At 38.5% G+C, this 19,878-nt stretch overlaps 1 protein-coding gene across 2 annotated transcripts in view; it reads right to left on the minus strand.

Annotated features, from left to right (window-relative positions):
* Nucleotides 1–19,878, minus strand: part of FAM120A (family with sequence similarity 120 member A) — a 49,878-nt gene that overhangs the window by 14,464 nt on the left and 15,536 nt on the right. For both annotated transcript variants that reach the window (XM_090148135.1, XM_090148134.1), the window contains exons 4-12: nucleotides 18,111–18,239; nucleotides 17,549–17,645; nucleotides 16,390–16,490; nucleotides 15,812–16,095; nucleotides 14,399–14,486; nucleotides 11,410–11,634; nucleotides 8,488–8,662; nucleotides 1,797–2,046; nucleotides 387–501 (exon numbers count right to left, since the gene is read on the minus strand). In XM_090148135.1, the coding sequence (XP_090004261.1) occupies nucleotides 387–501; nucleotides 1,797–2,046; nucleotides 8,488–8,662; nucleotides 11,410–11,634; nucleotides 14,399–14,486; nucleotides 15,812–16,095; nucleotides 16,390–16,490; nucleotides 17,549–17,645; nucleotides 18,111–18,239 (1,464 nt within the window). The remainder of the gene's footprint in view (nucleotides 1–386; nucleotides 502–1,796; nucleotides 2,047–8,487; nucleotides 8,663–11,409; nucleotides 11,635–14,398; nucleotides 14,487–15,811; nucleotides 16,096–16,389; nucleotides 16,491–17,548; nucleotides 17,646–18,110; nucleotides 18,240–19,878) is intronic.

Consider the following 19,878-nt stretch of genomic DNA (forward strand, 5'->3'; position numbering starts at 1 on the left):
TAGAACTTAGGTTCTGAACAAATTTCTGATAACAACATAAAAGCAAAGAACAGGTCTTGTATATTTAATTCAAGGCTAAAGGCTAGAAGAGGAAATTTCATTGTGAGCATGTGAAAGCTGGGTGAGAAAATACTCCAGAGTAAGATGTTGCACAGAGTGATAGGCGTTATGGATTTACAGTTACAACATCACACCAACAACCCTATTTGTATCCACTTCCTATAATACTGTTGCATTAGAAAAATAGAAACTTTGAGATCTTACCTTTTAAAATACTCAATTTTTCCTACAGTTCTGCATTTAATACTTATTAGGCACGACCCACTAAATTAGCAACGTGGGCAAGGTGAAAATAAATCTCTGAAGTTACGGCAGTTAAGAATTACCTTGAGTTCCTGAAGCTGGTCAGGTTCATAGAGCTTTGGAGACAATGCTTGGGCAAGAAAAGCATCAAGTTCCTGGCGACGAAGTATACGAACCCCTGGCCACTGTACCATGTACCTACAGATGAAGCCAGCGGTTATTCACAAGCTTCCCTCCATTAACAGATGACAAATCAAGCATTTTACTTGATCAGAAGCCAATAGAATGCAACAACAAGAAGTATCTTTTTTGGTTGTCTGGACTTGAATAATTAAAACAGATAAAATACCAAAGAGATTTAAAGTTTAAATTTAAGATCACACTGAAGACAGACGAGCTGTAAATGAATTATGAAATTCACAACAGGGCAGCCTGCTTCCAGTGAAGGAGGAGAGGATAGGCCACCAAAACAGATAAGTGATAAGCCTTCTGATATACATAAAAATTAAAAAAGATTGCCTTTACAAAAAAAAAAAAAAGAAGAATGGTAAAAAGGTTTTGTGAATGTGGTCTCCAGATAACATATTACTCAGAAATTACCTAATCAGTGAATTTAATTCTCGTCATTTATAACAAGTGTCCAATAAAACTTCACATGAATTTATACACGCCATATGTTACAGGAAAGAAACACTGCCCAAATGAAAGAGGAGTTCGCTTTGTTTAAGATGCTATTACGTCTGGGTTTTTTTGTATTCTTATTATTCAATAAGGAGAAAAAGAAACAATCTTTAGTCTTCCAAAGGCAAGACGAAATAAAGTAGAACTGGAAACAAACCTACATTCATCTTTCTCAAATGGCTTAAAAATTCTCCTGTTCAATAAGCTAGCTTGTAAATCTGGCTGAAGCCAGGGTTAGTCATACTGAAACAAACCTTCCCCAAAAGATCCGCATCTTTCATTCTGAGTTCAATTTTCTATCTGAAAATTAAACAGAGCGAGTATTTTGAATCTTGTCACCTTCTCTTTAATACTATACTTCAAATGTTGGTTATCACCATCTCAACCAGATGAGTAACTCTACCACAGGGAACCTGACAGAGCATCATTCATGTGAACTTTTCATGTCAGCAAGCTGCTAAGCAGCTGTTCTCTGAAAAGCTCGCTCTTTCACTTTACAGCTCCATCAACCTAGGATGCCAAATGTATGGTGTTTTTTTTTTGTTTTTTTAAGTCAAAACCTTGAGTACAGGGAGGGTAAATTAATTCAAATGCTACAGAGGCCTCTTAGCAACACAAGATTTTTTCCTTCTTCAGTTCCTTAGAGACTGAAGAACCTTGAAGGATACAGCATGCTTTAAAGTCTACCAAAAGCAACATTCTAAAAATGAAACACCCCTCTTCCAAAGCTGCAAGTGTTAAATATATCACGGAGATTAACCCGTACAGTAAAATCTTTATTTCATTCTGTTTTACCTTCAGGTAACACTGACCTTAGTACACAACAAAGCACCATAAGATGAGTGGGCACATTAGTTGGATTGAGCATTGCTGGTGTATCTGATCTCATACAGGCCAAAAACGCCCTCATTCTTCGGTTCTTGTCTTCTACTGCTTTTCCCAGCCAGAGCTTCTTCAGATTAGGACAGGTCCATTCCCTGAAGGCAAGTGCTTCCACCAGCTCAGGGGTTTGCGGAGACTTTCCTTTATAAGCAGCCCATTCCTTAATTATCACTGGTGAAACTATAAAATGATAACAGATGAGAAAAGTTAAAAAGGTTCACATATTTAAAACTTTGTATGCAGGAGATTCTGAATCCAGAAAGTATCCCTTGGACATCGCTCTGGATCACACTGTTGAACTGGCAAGTCAGACTCCGTATGGACCATTTCTAGTTGCCATCACATACAAAATAAGTACATGCAGCCAAGAGTACACTAAGAACATCACAATAATAATTCCAAGTTGATATGCACCACAGAAGAGATACATTCATTTTGTAAAAGAACATAATTTGAAAATGCAACTTTCTCCTAAAATACCTGCACCATTGATCAAAAACCTACAGAGATACAATCAATAGTACATCAATACATATATTTTCCATTTGCAGTCTTTTAGAAACAATATGATCCTACTGATGATAACTTAAATGAGATTTAAAACTTAAGCCATGCTTGCCTGTAATTCAAATACTGCAAAGGAATTGTATCTCAAATATGGCTTTAATTAGTTGGATTTTTTTAACCTAAAAAAATTAAGAAAAAACTAATTTACATAAGCCTTTTGATAAAAAACAGTGCTGTAAATGAAGAGGTAACTGTTTTTGTGTGTGCTGTGCTCTCATCTACAGAAACAGTGGTCGAGCCTACAGAGGTGCTAAAGCATCTCCTCTTTTCACATTTGAAGACAACTAAACCAGAACACAAGTTTAAAGTCAAGACTGACAAATGATACCTTTGGCCTTGGAGTGACCCCAAGTTTGACACAGCCCAAAATTTGTTTGCACTCCTCTTAACTCAGAGCCCAGTTATGCAGTGTGGAAAGATTCAAGGAGCTTGTTAGTGAAGCTTCAGGTTACAGCCCAGACAAATTCTTCACTAGTGAAGCTGTGCATGAGAGGAAGCCTCTCTTACAGACTGAGAAAAGAGAAAAGAATACTGCTGGTGCCAGGATAGTTCTCAGAGCTACAAAGTCTCCATCAGCAATCAGACAGCAGCCTTGCACGTGATTTTATAATTAGGGTCAGGCAAACCATGGCAGAGGCCATGATCTGGACTTAAAAAGAAGCTCTGGACCATCTTAAAGCAATCTCTCCTGCTAGACCAGAACTAATACAGCACTGTAGCTACACTTCACAGACAGCAAGCTAAGTTTTACAAAGATAATGTGCAGCAACGAAAATAAATATGCTGATATATTTAGTTGGTAGCCTCACTGCAAAATCACGTTCTATTTTGGTTGCTACCAGATTTTATATGCTACTAAGCTATTCAAGATGGGCTTTAACAGCCAGCAGAGCAACTCTGTTATTTGCATGGGATCTATCACACTGGTGTTTACTTCTTGTTTAGGCCTGGGACAGCAAACATGAACACATAAGATGCATCTTCTGAAAGCTTTCATATACAAGGACTGCTCCAAAAGTAACGCCTCCTATTTTATGATGTTGGCCCACGATGTCAAAAGTAGATGGTGATATAGCAGTAGAGGCTGAAACTTTCTGCCAATATTCCATTACATTTTGTTGTCATATGACAGATGGCAGCAGAGGGGCAGACTGACAAAATGGTGTCTGACAAAGCGGTGCAAACATGAAGCAAAGGGGTGTCACTGAATTCCTCCATGTGGAGAAAATGGCACCTGACATTCACTGATGCTTGCTGAACATTTATGGAGATCAAGGAGTGGATGTGCACACAGCGAGGCAGTGGGTGGTACATTTCAGCCATTGGGACAGTGACATGAAATACAACCACGTTCCAGACAGCCATGCACAGCTGTCTCATCACAAAACAACAAGCATCTCGATCAGCTCATCCACGCACAGCCACAGAATTTCCCACTGAAGAAAAAGCTCAAGATGCAGCCCTAAGTAGATAAAGTGATGTGCACTGACTTTTGGGATAGGAAAGGGGTGATCTTTTGGGCTTTCCTAGAGCCTGGACAAATCACCAACTTTGACTGCTACACCACCATGCTGACAGAGCTGAAGACTTGAACTTCCAAAGTGAGGCCAGATATGACAACCTTTCTCTTACACCTAATACCAGGTCCCATACCAGTGTGAAGACCATAGAGCACACTGCCTATCTGTACTGTCCTACCACACCCACTGTACAGGCCAGATTTGGTGCCTTCCAAATTCCATCTATTTGGACCAATGAAAGATATACTGCATAGGCAACATTTACCCTAGCAATATCACCACTGTATCAGCTTTGAAACAGGAGTTACCTCTGCTGCTGCAGATTTTTACAAGCATGGCATACAGGCCCTTGTTTTGTGTTGGTTTGCTCTCAAAAAGTACCTTCGTTAGTAATACACTACCTGTAGAGGTTACACTGAAGAGCCACCTTGTCTTCAAAACTGTGCAATGGACTTGTTATTTTAGGAAAGGTAACCATTCTTTTTGGAGAATTGTTTAATACAGAGTGGCAAACAGCCTCCCTGCTGTGAACAATGGGAAGACAGAATTACAGTTGTATCAGCTGATCAGTAGTTGCAGTACTGTTCACTCAAATTTAGCATTTAACAGATGAATCTAGGACTAGTCCGTACCTACTTATTTCACCAGAGCATTTCTTACACATTGACAACTCTGTACTGGGACTGCTGCCAAAAACACCATCTTCCTCAACTGCTGAGTATCTCTGTCCTCAGAGGAACGTTTTGTGTATTCCTTCCAGGACTTCCTCTTTGAGATAAGAAACGTCTACCCTGAAGACGACGTGAGCTACAACAAACACTCAGGATAAGTGCACGTTCAGTCACAACACCACAGAACTAATTATACTGTTTTTCATAATAAATTTCCTCCTGTTGCTGATGAGTAGATTTGAATACTCACAGTAGCCCAAGGAATGGTACAGTATGCCTGTTCTGAACATCACCCTCAAGACACTTGAAGATCAGTCCAAGTGCAGAAGTTCAACATCAACCTGCATTAAGGTAACCTGCTTGACAAACATACACGAACGTCTCAGGCTCCAAAATCATAAGCAACAGCATGCAGCATGCTCCAGCTGTATGCTAAAACCTTAAACCTTCACTGCTACCTGTGACTCAGATGTTTTCTGACAAATTCTGACTCAGACGTTCTCTTGAGAAATTACAGGACAGGGCAATCACAAACTGCATGAAGTTGATCAAAATCATGCACCAGATTCTGCATCTGGGACAGGGCAACCCTGGCTATACATACAGGCCATGGGACAAGAGGCTGGAGAGTAGCCCCTTGGAAAGGGATCCATGGTTCTGGTTGACAGCAAGTTGAATCTGAGTCAACAGTGTGTCCTGGCAGACAAAAGGGCCACCCGTACCCTGAGATGTATTAAGCCCAGCACTGCCGGCCAGATGAGGGAAGGGAATGTCCTACTCTGCTCTGGTGTGGCCTCACCCTGAGCACAGCTTGCATGTTTGTGTGCCACAATATAGGACATAAAGATACCAGAGCTCATCCAAAGGAAGGCTGCGAAGATGGGGAAGGATCTGAAGGACAAGCAGTGTGAAGAACAGCTGAGCTCCTGTGGTTTGTTCAGCGCTGAGCAGAGCAAGCTGAGGGAGGCCTCACGGCCCTGCAGCTCCTCACAGGGATCAGAGAGACAGTGCTGAGATCTGCTCTTTGGGGACAGCAGCAGAGCCCGAGGGAATGGCATGGAGCTGTCTGGGGAGGGTCAGGTGGGGATTCATCAGAGGGCGGTGGGCACGGAGCAGACGGCCCAAGGCTGTGGGCACAGCACCAAGCTGCCAGAGTTCAAGGAGCGTCGGTTTGGGTGGTGCTGTCTGGAGCCGGGGGGAAACCTGATGAGCCTCATGAGTTCCTTTCAACTTAGGATATGCTATGATTCCGTGATATTCTCTTAGCAATTTTTTCTCCACACAAACTGACCATGAGATGTGAAACATCTCAGCAAATGAGATAGCTAATGCGGATTAATCAAGACTCTTTTAACCTCATAATCTTCATTGACAGTAAGCTCGAGCAAAGCACGTTTGATTTTGCAAAAGGGCAATTGCTCAAGATACTATTTTCCTTCTGGCAGAAACAGTGTCAGCTGAGTACAACCTTGATGGAGAACAGTACATCACAAGGTGGCTAGGCTTAAAATAACAAATCCTCAGATCCAACCAACAGTTATGGCAGCTTGTACAAGTGTGCATTTCTCCACAGAGTGGAAAGGGCAGATGGTTTCAGAACTTGAAAAGAAGGGCAAGTCAGACACTTTGACTACCTCCTCTCACAAGCAAGGGGAGCAGAGCCAATAGCATGCCCTTGGCACCAGAAGCACAATGAAAAATGTTGCAATTCAGCTTTTCATGTCCTCTGGGAGCAGACATGAGAATGTGTCCAGAAAAGGCATTACTTAGCAGACAATTATTACTAAAAAGCCTCACTACTTCTAAAAACAACTGATCTGTTGTTTTTAATTGACTTTTCAACTACGTAAAAATAATGATTTAAAAGACAGAAAAGGTCTATGTTATGATAGACCCATTACCTTACTATGTATTTAGTAATAATACCGACACCCCAAGTTTATTATACACTTTTTACAGCTTCCTATAACCCTCTCACAAAATACACCTACAAATTATTTACGTACAATTACCATGTTGCTAGAATTTTAGATATACAGAATTACATTACAGAATTTTAGACATATTCATACAATCAGCTGTCGACATAAACTTAGAGACAACACACATCTTTTAGAAGTTTAGTTCTCTTAATTGTTTTGATTTTTTTTTTTTCTGCTAATTACTCTTGCATACGTACTTGTTTTTTGAGAGCACCAATAAAAGCAGAATCACAATCATTTGTTTGTTATAGCCTGTGTTGTAGCCCTCAGAGAAGTCAGTAGGAGCTACCAAGTGTGACACAGGATATTTCAGAAATGAGCTCTTGCTGCTTAGGACACTACTCTCTGTATCCTGCACAATCTGCCCAGTTCTTGCTATTTTGTAATTGAGATGACCAAATGAAATGCATTCCTGTAACCTACCCCCTTTCAAACCACAAGCTACCATCTTAGCTAAAATCTATCTTTACCAGCAATTGAAGCTTTGCGGTGAAACTACAAGAGTTTGAACAGATGTTCCAATTTTTGTTTGTTTCTTTTTTTTTTTTTTTTAAAGCACAGCCAGTTCTCAAATAGAAGTAGGTCAGGTAACTGAATGCGTCCTGCAACAATACTTGCTGGAGCTCCTGCTACCAAACAAAGTTAGCAGTAGCATTCTTAGTCCCCACTGAGAAGAAACCTCTGAAAAGCAGCATAAATGAGAAGACAAATTAAATGGGGATCCCAAAGGTCTACAGAGAACATTCCAGGTTTACAAGGTGAAAATATCCTGAAAAATCAAAGCAGACCTTCAGTAGTTAGTTACCTTACTACTACAAATGTTGTAGTACACTTAAGGACAAAACTCTAATGAGGGCAAATTGGTACTGCAAGTAACTTCATTATTTTAATCCTGAAATAACCTTGTAACCTGAAATACTCTTATTTGAGGTAAGACTTCAGCTTTTGACAATGTGTGATGAGGCAATCAAACAGGGTAAGTATTAATTCCCACAACATAACTAAGAGTAGTAGTTTTTCAGTCATTGGAAGATTGTCACTTTCCTCGTGGATGTACACAACAACTGATTATTCTTTTATACATCAAGACTGTAAATAATGCTTGCAGACATTCTCAATATCTGCTTTTTAAATTTCATACAGAGACAGCAGACTCTTACATACGAATATGTACTTCTGCTGCTGCTATCCACTTAATGCTTCAGCAATGCTTTAACCTTTATAAGATGCTACTGTAAAGTTCAATCATTTCCTTGCATGCATTTCATTATAAATAAGTAAAACACTCCAGAATGAGGAGAGCGAATTTTCTGGAATGAAAGTAATTCCTGGAAGCAGAGAAGTTAAGAAGATAACTTCCAGATGAATGTAAGGATTAATGCTTACCTTTTTGATTGAATCAGCAAAAAGATCTTTTGACAAGCCTGTTCACAAAAGTTTAGTCTGCTTTTATTTATATCACACCTAATTTCTGCAGATTTTAAACCACGTATTTATGTCAACACTTGAGAGTTATTCCACAGAACTGCTCAGAACACAGATTTTCTCAGATCAAGTTCTAACATGTACACAGAAAAACCCATCAAAAAATAACATTACTTGCTGCAAGTCTGCGAGCAGTTTGAACACACTTTTTGAAAAACAAAGCCTGAAGCTTGCTTAGAAAAGGGTAGCACTTAAAGTTCTTAAGCTACTACAAGAAATAAAATCTCAAATTAAAAACATCTTTTTCTATTATCCAGGGATCAAATAAGCCACAAATTCCCCCAGTTCTATGGCTACATTCATGAAACCTTATTAACTATTCTCATTCAAATTACAGTACCAATGAAAACACAGCAGAAGGGAAGAGCAATAAAGAATGGATTCTACAGTACATACATTCTGGTGGAAGTCTGTTCTTTCTAAAAGCGAGTCTTTCCGTTTTCTTTCTGCTTTCTGCCAAACTAAACAGGACTCCGTAAACATACTGACGAACTGGCCTATAAAGCAGAGCAGCAGGAGGCAGGTCTTTGTTGGCTTCATCTTCTATAGAAACAGCAATTTTGATTTCACCCTTTTCCATGAAAGAAATGAGAAAAAGAAGACACTTTAGAGTGAGCAAAAATGAAGTATTTAGGTACGCTCAGTAACTCAATCCAGCTCTAAAGCGAATCCCATCTTGTCAAGAACGTGATTCAGCAGTAATAAGGATCTTAGTATGTGAAGGTAACTCCAGAGGAGGATTACCCTGCTACAATCCACTTCCTTTCTTCCAGTAAATATCCAGGCTCCAATTATTGCCATCACTTAACTATTTTTTTCACACTTGTTTGTTGTTTTTTTTTTTTTTTTGCCTTGATTACCTAAATACTGGTTTTTACATACAGATCTTCTAGGAGCAAAACAGTATATATATGACAATAACATAACTTACCTATAGAAGTAAGACACTCAAAGCTCATTTGAAGAATAAATGACTATTTGCAATCTACACTGATTTTCAGCATTTAAAAAAATATTCACGCTGCTTAAAAACACCAGTTGGAGATTTTGGTGCAAGGAGCTGAAACACTACTAGGGAATCACTGTAAAAAGTAACATTATGAGAAAGCTTGGCCGAAAACCTGCAACTGGGGATTAGATAAGTAATATTGTTTTATATGTGGGTAAAGCATTCTATGCTTTTTCAGAAACAAAACATGAAAGACCTTCCAGCTCTCTTAAAATAGCAGCAACTTTCTATATTTTCAGTATCTGTGCATCCAACCATGCTAAGTTTTTCCTGGAAAACAACTCATCCCTATTAGTAAAGGTGTCAAGAATCAAAAATATCTTTGAAAGCTTACTCAGCATTCTCCTTTTTTTTTTTCTGGCATCAGTGATGTCAACTAAAAACTCCTTAAGAACAAACCTCATCCTTTGCCAGAGATGCATCTCACAGACTAACCTGCTGTTTTCTAAAAGGGCATTTTCTTCCCATTTTAAAATGCCACCAATTTGTCCTTTTTATGTAGTAGAACAATGAAAACCTGTAACATAATTCATTAATTTTAATTCCTTCTCAAATAAACACAACCTGCAGAAGATCTCCATCACTCCAATTTCTGTTAGCGTACAAGAATTTTTTAAGCAAATTAACAAAAATTATCTCACGTAAGGAGAACACAGATTTACAATAACACTAAAGGAGCCACATCCATGACAGTTCCCAATCAACTCTCCAGTAAAGGGATGAGGTACAGGAAAACACGATGGCATTCTGTATGCTCAAAAGCCTTTACAATCAACGTAAGCCAGATTAAAATGCAGAAACCGGTGGAAGCTGTAAATAGCTGTAGGTGTATATTTACACAGAAGTTACTAGCTTGCTTCACCCTCTTGTATCACTTCAGGTTACACAGCATTGGATATATGGTTAAAGTACGATTAAAAAAGTGTTTTTCTTGTATACAGACAGCATTAAGTTAGCTATAAAGGATGTGTGAGAAATTTCTCTATACGTATAACAACAGCATAATCCAGAACATCTTTGCCTGCCAACTTCTAAAGTATCTCAAATTTGTTCAGTGAGGTACCTGCCAACATATTTCTGGCATACTTGATGTCCCTAGTGAACATTCAAAAGCATTTCAAGTAATAGAGAAAAAAAAAAACAAAAACCAGTACTGATTTATTTGATTTATATTGTGACAGTCTCTAGATTTATTTTTTCTGCTAGGAATGAATTCCCAAAATTCAGGTGTTTAATTAGTTTCTTCCCATTGTGAGATAGGAAACGTCCAGAAGTATTTAAATGTACTAAGAGTACATGGGCAAACAAACTACGAAACAGAACTGGCACCAATGGTCTTCACGGGTCTCTTCTTTCTTCTCCACTTTTCTTTGATAAACATGGGAAGTACAACAACATGACAGCAATACCAACTATGGTGCTAGATGTACAGGAACCAGTACTAAGTGTTTTGAACACTACAGTGGAAAAGGATTAGTTGTCTCATTCTGGGACTCTTCTGTTTGCACTCAGAAGGAACAATGAACAGAATTCATTTCTTTTGGAACTCGAGAAAGTCAAACACAGGGCTGTGCAGAACACCGCTGCTCCGCTGTTCTGACTCCTTCCACTACTTATTTTGGCAAGAAGAAGCCATCCCATTGCTTTCAAGATGCTCCTATGTGGCCACTGAGATAATTTCCCCTCTCCCTCCCTCCCCCCACACTTAACCTACTGCAGAAAAAGTGGCCTAAGCTGTGTGGAAGTGCTTGAAGCTTACCTGGGATCTAGCACATAAAATAAATCAATGACCAAAGAACTCTCAGCATCATCTAGTTCTATAATTGCATTTTATGATACAACAAAAGGGATTTATTACAGGTGCTATGTCTTTATTGGGGTTGGCTATTAAGGATAGGAGGGATCACATTACGAGGAAAAACAATCTAATTATTTTTTAACACTGAAACCAGAAGAGATTTGGCAGAGACACCAAAGCACACGTCACACTTTAAAAATGGGCAATACATACATACACATATGCACAAACATGGACATATAAAAGTATCAAAATAAAATATTAAAAAGAGGTTTGTTGTTTTTTTTTTCAATTAAATAGTAATAACAATCATCTCACACCTACAGCAACAATGTACGAGCCCAAATCAGTGGCTAAAAATCAAGTGAAAAAAGTGCTAGAAGCACTAAAACCAGATCAAAACTCAAAGCTTAAAATGGGATGTAAAACTACAAAATTATTCAGCCAGATATATAAGTGCAATTATCTTTACAGAAAGATTATTTTATAGCACAATTTTAAAATGTTGTACCTTGGTTAGGACATGAAAGATGTAGGGATACATTAACCCCTTCTTGTGCCTGTGTTCTGCCACTCTTAATACTTCAGGTGCTACTGGAGGTAATGGAGGGGTAGTAATATCCATGTGGTTTCTGGTGGGCATTGACAACAGGCATGGGATTTGTGGATTACTGGTTTGATTCCCTTTGACATCAGCTGCCTGACTTCCTGAAGAAGCACTAGAGGAACCTTCTGCCTGTAACAGAACACACAACATCAAGTGCTTTTTAATGCATATAGAAGATCAGCCAAGAGAAATAGCAGATTTTCTTTTCTTCATCCACAATGAAAACAGTGAAGACTCACATCATGTTCTAGCAACATGCAGAATACACCACACAACGCTGACTAAAGGATTTTCAGAGAATATAAGCGTTAAGTCTTGTCTGCTGGCAGAAGAGAATTACTAAAAAATATATATATTACCCACCAGTGAATAAACCTTTTGTAAGCATTTGTGTTACACCTCTCACAGATGCTATTGGAAAAAATAAACAAACAAAAAAAAACAAAACAAAGGGACTTCATTCCTAAAAATCCTCATCTTCAGAAATGAAAGCTGCTTTTAGCTTCAGAAAAGAGTTCATACTAGCTTCATGTCTATATGCTATCATAATAGTTTAGGAATTACTTTTGAGACTGCCATTCATTTCATGTATATGATGAAACATTATGCATGAGTATTTTCATAATTTGCACATAAAATTTTAGATTTTACAAATTCTACAGAAAATAAAAGAGTGAGGGGTGGAAGGAGTCCCAAACAAGCTAAGCCTGTTCACCAGGCACTGACTGAAAATACAAACCTGTGTAAAACAAGAAAAAGCTCATCCTCCAACAACTAAAAGAAGGTGAATTTAGTAAATTAAGCTCTAACAAAATACCAAAGAGGAAATAGTATTTTAAGAGTGCACTTAAGCACACAATATAAGAGTATGCTACTGTAAGATTATACTTTGGACTTGGTAGACTGGACTTTTAATTTATGAAAGTGATAATACAGGGAGTAAATGGTTAAAGCCTGTGGTACAGAACCCTTTAACACAATGTAATGCTTTCACAAACACAGACTATCATTGCTCTTTTATATTATTACAGCTCTTATATTATCTTCAGCAGTTTAAAGACTGTTGTTCCTGTCTTCTACTACCCCAACAATTAAAATGCAGTGTGACACTGAAACATGAAGTTTACAGGACTGGCCATTACTGGGAGACACGGAGGGAGGAAAACAAAATTCCAAACCATATCGATGTTCTCCCCATTCTCTTCCTGAATCTGCTGTAGTGATCTTCAAACACTTAAAATGAGAAACTACCACAGCTGAAAGTATTATTTTTTTTTTTTAGTGCCATACATCCACCCAAATGAGATGAGCGTGCCTTTGTCACATCTAATCCCAAAGTGAGACAACTACAAGGCGAGAATTTTGACATGCAAGTCACAGCAAAAGGAGTGTCAAGACTGGTGCTGTCTGATCTATGCTCAGTTTTCAGTGCTTCATATTACCTCAGAAACTCATACAGCTCATCCTAAAGTGAAAAATTTCAGGAAATATTTATTTTCCTAATAATTTTGGATATACATCTCTTCAAGAAATAAGATGTACTTATAATTCTCCCCGTTGTTCTCAAGAGATCGAACTGCCTTCTTCCACTGAGGGCTGAAGAAGTGCTTTTGTATTCAAGAAAAGTATGTAAGTAAAGAAATTAAATTGGTTGCACTTAAGTTGGACTGCGTGCATACATCTCCTGGAAAGTTGAATCACTGCTTTTACAGCCCTAATTCTGCATGTACAAAGAGGCAGGCAGCCGTGCCCTGCAGCACGTCCCACCAGCCATCACCCAGCTGGGGGAGCAGTGCCCTGCTGGCTGCCCCCCATCTCCGCTCCGCAGGGCAGCACAGAGCACACAGGGCTGCAGCTGGGGTGTGATGGGCTCCGAGCACGGCCATGGTACAGACAAGAAAGGAATGCAATAGGTCACATTAGCATTTGCATATGGTGACTAATCCACAGGCAGATACAGTTATCATGCGGGGCGTAGTCTGCAAAAATAATAACCACCGATGGATGAAATCATCAGCTTGATATTTTAAGCACAAAGCCAAAGTTTACTGGAATTCCTATACCAAAGGTACAGGGAAAATGCTCTGTTCTTCTGCAGCACAAGTAACTTAGGATTGCTTTCTTTCTGCTTTCTTTCTTTTTTTTCTTTTTTTTTTTTTTGAAACAAAACCAATGGCTAGAGCACAGTTCCATCACAAAAATGCAGAAGTATCACATGCAAATGAGTAAAACATTCTAAGAACAGCTCAACATCATGAAACAGATCACCACACTTTTAATTTGACAATGATTCTGTATCTTGAAGAAATTAAATCAGATAATGTTAAGTCTTTAATAAAGGCTTAATCATCCCACCTTTACTTAGTTAAATAGCAATACATTGTAGCTGGTCCCACGGAGCTAATTCAATTCGTATTATGTGGAAGTCTTATCAAGCACTTGTGAAGGACTTTCACTCTTCAGCTCAGCTTTAATACACCTATAATAGTCCACAGCTACTGCTAAAATGCTGTTAGAGCTGTTCTCACTATACTGCAGCTTACATGACACGGACCCTGTACATGAGGATGCTGTCTCACTTATAATGCCATACTCCTTAGCAAACATGCAAGGATGAGGCTGTCACCTAAGGGGTTCATAGGTTTGTTTCTACTTCATATTTAGTATTTTCCAAAACAGCATACTTAATTTTTATGTATATGCTAACAACATTCCTTGGAAAATTTCTCACTATATTTTAAAGCTATTGTTTTGTAATTCACAAAAGCAAGTAAGAAAACACATTAAGTCTCACAGATCAATTTCAAAACTTCTACTCAGCAGTTCACTATAAAACTTAAAATACAAAACAATAAACTGTAATGTTTGGAACTTCACTGTTCCAAGGAATTACCTTTGTTTGGTCTCCCAGGTCTCCACGTGTTTGACTTTCTGACTGGGTTCCTGTTTTTTCCCAGCCTATTTTGTTCCCACTGACATGGCTGAAGGATAGCATAAAGAAAAAAACACAGCATTAAAGTACTACATAAGATGCAATAAATCCTTGGTTGCTGTTAATTGAACTATTAACTAGAGAGGACTTTAAGGTATGCATGTGTTAGAAATGTCAATTCATAGATATCTAAGTGTCTTCAAGATTCCTACTTTTATTCATTTACACTGTATCAATACTTGGATCACATTTCAAAGTAACAGGGAATCCTTTATGATGACTAAATAATGTTTGTGCAGGAAAAATTCTTGATTGATCTTGAAATATCTGTCACCATGCCAAGTAATTTCCCTTGGTCAGAAGACTGCAAACAGTGACAACACCTAGGCTTCCATTTCCAAATGAATTCAAAATGTATTCCATAAAATCGTACTATAAAAAACACTGAAAAATATTTTATATATGTGTGGGTAATTTTCCAGTTCAGCACTGCAAAATAGATGACAATTTATTTAAAGTTGACAGACTGGATCAGGAAAAACCAAGTCCAAACCACCATGTGTAACTGCTGATATGTTCAGAATCAGTACTGAGCGGAAGCATATTTATACTATGACACACGATCTTTCAGAGGCGATCACAGACCTGCTAAAGCCACAGGTTTTGATTCTCACATGGTAAAGCCTCTACACCCAGCAAGACAAAAGGTAAACACAAACTGCCTCTGTTCCCGTTTCCTTTTTGTAGGTCAGCAAGCAGTAATTACAAGGAAGTCTGCACAACTTTATTGCCAAGGACAGACATACGATCTAGTGCAAGTCTTAAAACACTTCTGTGGTAAACAAAGCACATTAGTAGAAGAGAACAAAACCAACTTCACTGCAGCATCGTTATATACATAGCCTGTCAATGAGAGCTCGTAAGTCACAGTATTAGATCTTGGGTTTCTGACAATCACATCAAGTTTCTCTGCAAAACCACACTACCCCAAACTATCTGAAGCGCAGACACTACAAATTCAGTGAAGTTGCAGACAGTTTTCAGTTACTGAAGTTTTAATGAATTGTACTGTGAGGTAGTATTTCTTTTATACAGAGAAAAGAACGGGAAGGTTTTATGACATTTACCAAAATCTCTTCTTTCAATAAAACGTAAGACCAGAAGAAGAAAAATACTGAACATTATTTGGTTTTGGATTTCTGCTCATTAAGGAACAAGGCGACAAGAGTGAACCATGGATACATTCACAGTCATAGTGACCTAACACTGTTTTCTTAAAGTCTACCACATCACTAATAAGCAGATTCTGTTACTTTCAGGATACTGAACAATTCTGAAAACAAGAGTAGGAAAACATCCTTGTGAGAAACTTACTTCACTGCACCTCCATTGCCTTCATCATTGTCGGAGGAGGATGATGTAGAAGAGGCAGGAAAATAAGTTGAATCCACATGATTAGGACTCCCACTCTGAGCTGGATTTATTGGAGAAGATCGTTCATACAATGGTGTATGTTTTCCTTCATGAGGAATGTTACTGTAGTTGTTCTGCTCAGAAAGATTTTTTCCACCTGTTTCCAAGGTGATGGCTGGCTCAGAGAGAGTGTATGGGTATGGACCCTGACCTTGGGCACCACCCTGATTGGACATCTGCTGGGCCTAAAATACAGCAATATTTCCTAAATAAAGGTAACAATAAGGACCTTCTTTAAAAAAACAAGCATACTGTTTATCCAAGTACATTTTCCAAACGTGCACATGAAATCTCAGCCATCTTGGGCATCCACATAACTTGTTGCACCACAGTCCTTGGCTTCTTTATAGCTCCAGGGTGAAAATGCAATCAGTGAACACTCAGGCTAAAAAAGTTAGACGTAACCTTGCCCACCTAGATTTTAATTCAACAAGCATGATAGGTTTCTCTAAAGGAGAAGGGCAGAGGGATACACTTACCACAGGTTTTGCTTGTAGTGAGGTCTGTGGAATGTTAAGCATCTGAGAAGGAACATATGGTGGCACTATCCCAGGCATTCCAAACTGATTTGGTCTGGCTGCTGCATTGCAAATGGGGAGGAGAAATAACAAACAGGGGGGAAAGAAAACCACTCATGAAAACGCTCATTATTTATTTGACATAATTTTTTACCTTTTTCCTTTTGCTTTCATCGTTTATTTTTTCTTGCTGTTAACAGTTCTCCACTATGCCTTAAGCGAGTTTCATTCATTTTTTTTTAACTCATAATAGAAATATTCTGTAGCTTGTGAAGTCTGTTTTACTTGCCTCATGTTCTCTCAACTGTTTTCCTCTCTCACTACTGTACAATAATTTTATTCTACCTGGAAACCAAAGGAAGCTTCAAAGAAAAAAAGCCCAAGAGATGTGATAAGCAAGCAGCTGGCAAAAAACAATGTCACAAATACATGTAACACTGGCACATTCTATCACTTGAATATTGAATCTAGCATAGCCTTAATACACTTTTCATTGTAGCTTTTTGAATGCTAAAAAAAAAAAAAAAAAAAATAGCATACCAGGACAGAAAAAAAGTCTTTGGAAAATTCCAGCTCAAATTACATTTTAATGTTAAGAATGAGGTGTATGTGCTAAGTGCTATGGTCACAGGATTAGTTTGTAAACCTTGGAACAATCTGAGATGGGTATCAATTAGTGTATAGCTTAAACACGTGTTATGACATAAAAAAAATCAAAGGCTAGGAAAGGATTTCTAAAAGACATCAGGTAAGTCCAGTGAGCAGTATGAAATATATTTTGTGGAAAAGAAATAGAAATTGTCTTCATGACTGGAAGTAGACATCAGTTTTCATTCATTTCCAGCACTGCATTCGGATGCTACCTAATGCCTAGAACTGACTCAGCAGTAGCTAGGAGGAAAGTAAGTTCAGGTTGTTACTCTTTCTGGTATAAGAGCACAACCTCCGCAAAGACTCTGTGAAAACTTTTTTTATAACACTGTATTCAAACGTTAATGAATACTGCCTGAGTGTATGTTTTTATAAGACCCTACTAATAATCTAGGGTTATTATAATAATAATTTAGGGTTACGTCAGGTTTTAGTTAAAGTGAGAAGTTTTATTTTCTTAATTACTTACCTATGTAATGTGGTGGATGAAATGGCATAGGTTTATTAGTTGCTGAGTAATAAGCAACTGCTCTCTTAAATCGAGTAACTTTGTCATCTGTTCTAGACTAAAATAAATAAATACAAAAAGAAATATCTATCAGGATCAGATCCAGGCATGACATCTACAGGTAAGCACAGCACTGCAGAGTAGTCAACTACAGTCAACTATATGTGATATATCACATACAGTATTAATGCCTATGGAGCCATGGAGACTCATCCTCACAAAAAATACTATGTCAGCCCCTATAAGGATAAAGCTTGAAAAACACTACATATCTTCACGTACACAAAGCCAGACTACAAAACCTCTTTGGTTATCAAGCAAAGCACTGCGACTAAGTGCAATAATTTTGCTGTCCAAAAAAGCAGACAATTACATTAGGGTACCTATGACACTGCATACAACAACAGATTCCTGTATCACCTGATTCAAGACCCTAATTTTACTGAATGTAATTTGTGCAACACAAATATAGGGCACAACTGTTTAAAACAAGCAAACAAATAATATTTCCTTCATACTTTACCTGTGAGTGCTGAAAAACGTCTTTTGCTATGGCATCCAAATCAGTGGTGTCCTGAATATTACGGACGTAGTCAGCTACAGCTTTGATCACTACGTCACAAGGTGGTAAAACTAACTGGTGAGCACGTACCTATGAAAGCAAACATGTTAATATGAGATAACAGGGTAGCCCAAGATCCTTCAGTTGCACAGTAAAGAATTAACACAACTGTTACATTCAATGATTGTCTACGCTGGCAGATTTAGGAACTAAACATTTTGGGGCTTTGCACCTTGCTTTCAAAACTTCAAGTCAAACAGTGACTCATGTATTTCACATCTACAGTACAAATATATGTATGTAAGAGAAACCTCACCTCTATATAAATATTTGCTGCTTAAGTACCACGTCCAACAACAGACAAGGTCAATAATGCTAATTATTATACTGCTTTCCATTTGGACATTTCCTCGAAAATAAAATGCTTTAACAATATGAACACATTGTTCATATATATAACATTTTATATAGAGAGAAAATAATCAATTTTCTACCCTCAGATGTCAGATGTATCTGACATCCTATACTAACTGACTATTCTGAGCACACAAGAAACACGCAAGTAAAAGTGTGCTAAAAATTTCTCTCAAGCTTATGACCGAGTCCCTCCAGACCATACATTTTTGTCTACAGAACCCAGAGTACAGTCTACTCAAGATCTCAGGAAAATAATGAATTCCTATTGATTCACTGGTCACTGACTCAGGCCACGGGTTTGAGAAGATAAGAATCGCTCTGGATGGTACAGCACAAGAACTCTGTTTGTAGTAGGAAGAAAGAGCTGGAAGAACTTTGTGGGATGACTTCCAAAGCCTCTGCAGCTCCCACAGTTCAGCAGCTGACAACTGCAGATGGCTCCGCTGCTGTGCCAGAAAGTTTTAGACTCAGATCTTCGGCCTGAACCCTTCCAGTGTTTGCATGGAGAAAGGAAGGAAACCGGATAGCCCTGGAAACCCTGGCCTTCCATCTCAGCTCTGTCAATAGGCTCCTCTATATCTAGCGTCCTGAAAATAATCTGAGGATTATTCAGCGTATGATTACGGGAATTACCTCTCTTATATGCGCTACATGATCCTGTATGCACTACAGGAAGTTCAGGCCAAGCAACCACCACAGCCCACTGAGAAGTTAAAAGCTGTGAGCTGTGCTGGAGCTGGGTCTCAAGAGCCACTCGCTGCAGGCAGGTCGCTGCTTCCCGCTGCTCTGTGCAAAGTGGGCAGAAGAAAGGCCTCGCCTCCAACCGCATGCCCTACATTTCAGGGAATGCCTAAGGAGCTTGTTAAAATGTCTGTCTGGAACCTCGTACAATTCTAGAGCACTCTATCAGCAGCTCCACGGGCAGCTAGGTTTTTAACTTTTATCTGCCCACTTCAAATATACTGGCGATTCAAGATCTGAGAGGTCACAATTACTGCTTAAGAGTTCTAGTTTTTTTAGATACGAGAAAATGTAAAAAATCCTTATGCTTGCATTCTACAGAGGTACCACAGTTGACTAAAAATACTGCAATTCAGTCTTGTCAGAAATGTTTATGCAGAATTCCTATTAACACTTCACTAGGTTTAGCTTCTCAACTTGAAATCCACAACACAAGCCCTTTTTCCATCATATGCAGTCTACCATATTACTTTCTCTCCTCTGCCTGTATTTGATCATTTATTATGCACTCTCTTACACTGCTTTAATATTTAGACCATGGAAATTTTGCTCAGATTCCCATTTGTATTAA

The sequence above is a fragment of the Phasianus colchicus genome, chromosome 11, assembly GCF_987193195.1.
Source record: "Phasianus colchicus chromosome 11, bPhaCol1.hap1.1, whole genome shotgun sequence".
NCBI classification, from domain to species: domain Eukaryota; kingdom Metazoa; phylum Chordata; class Aves; order Galliformes; family Phasianidae; genus Phasianus; species Phasianus colchicus.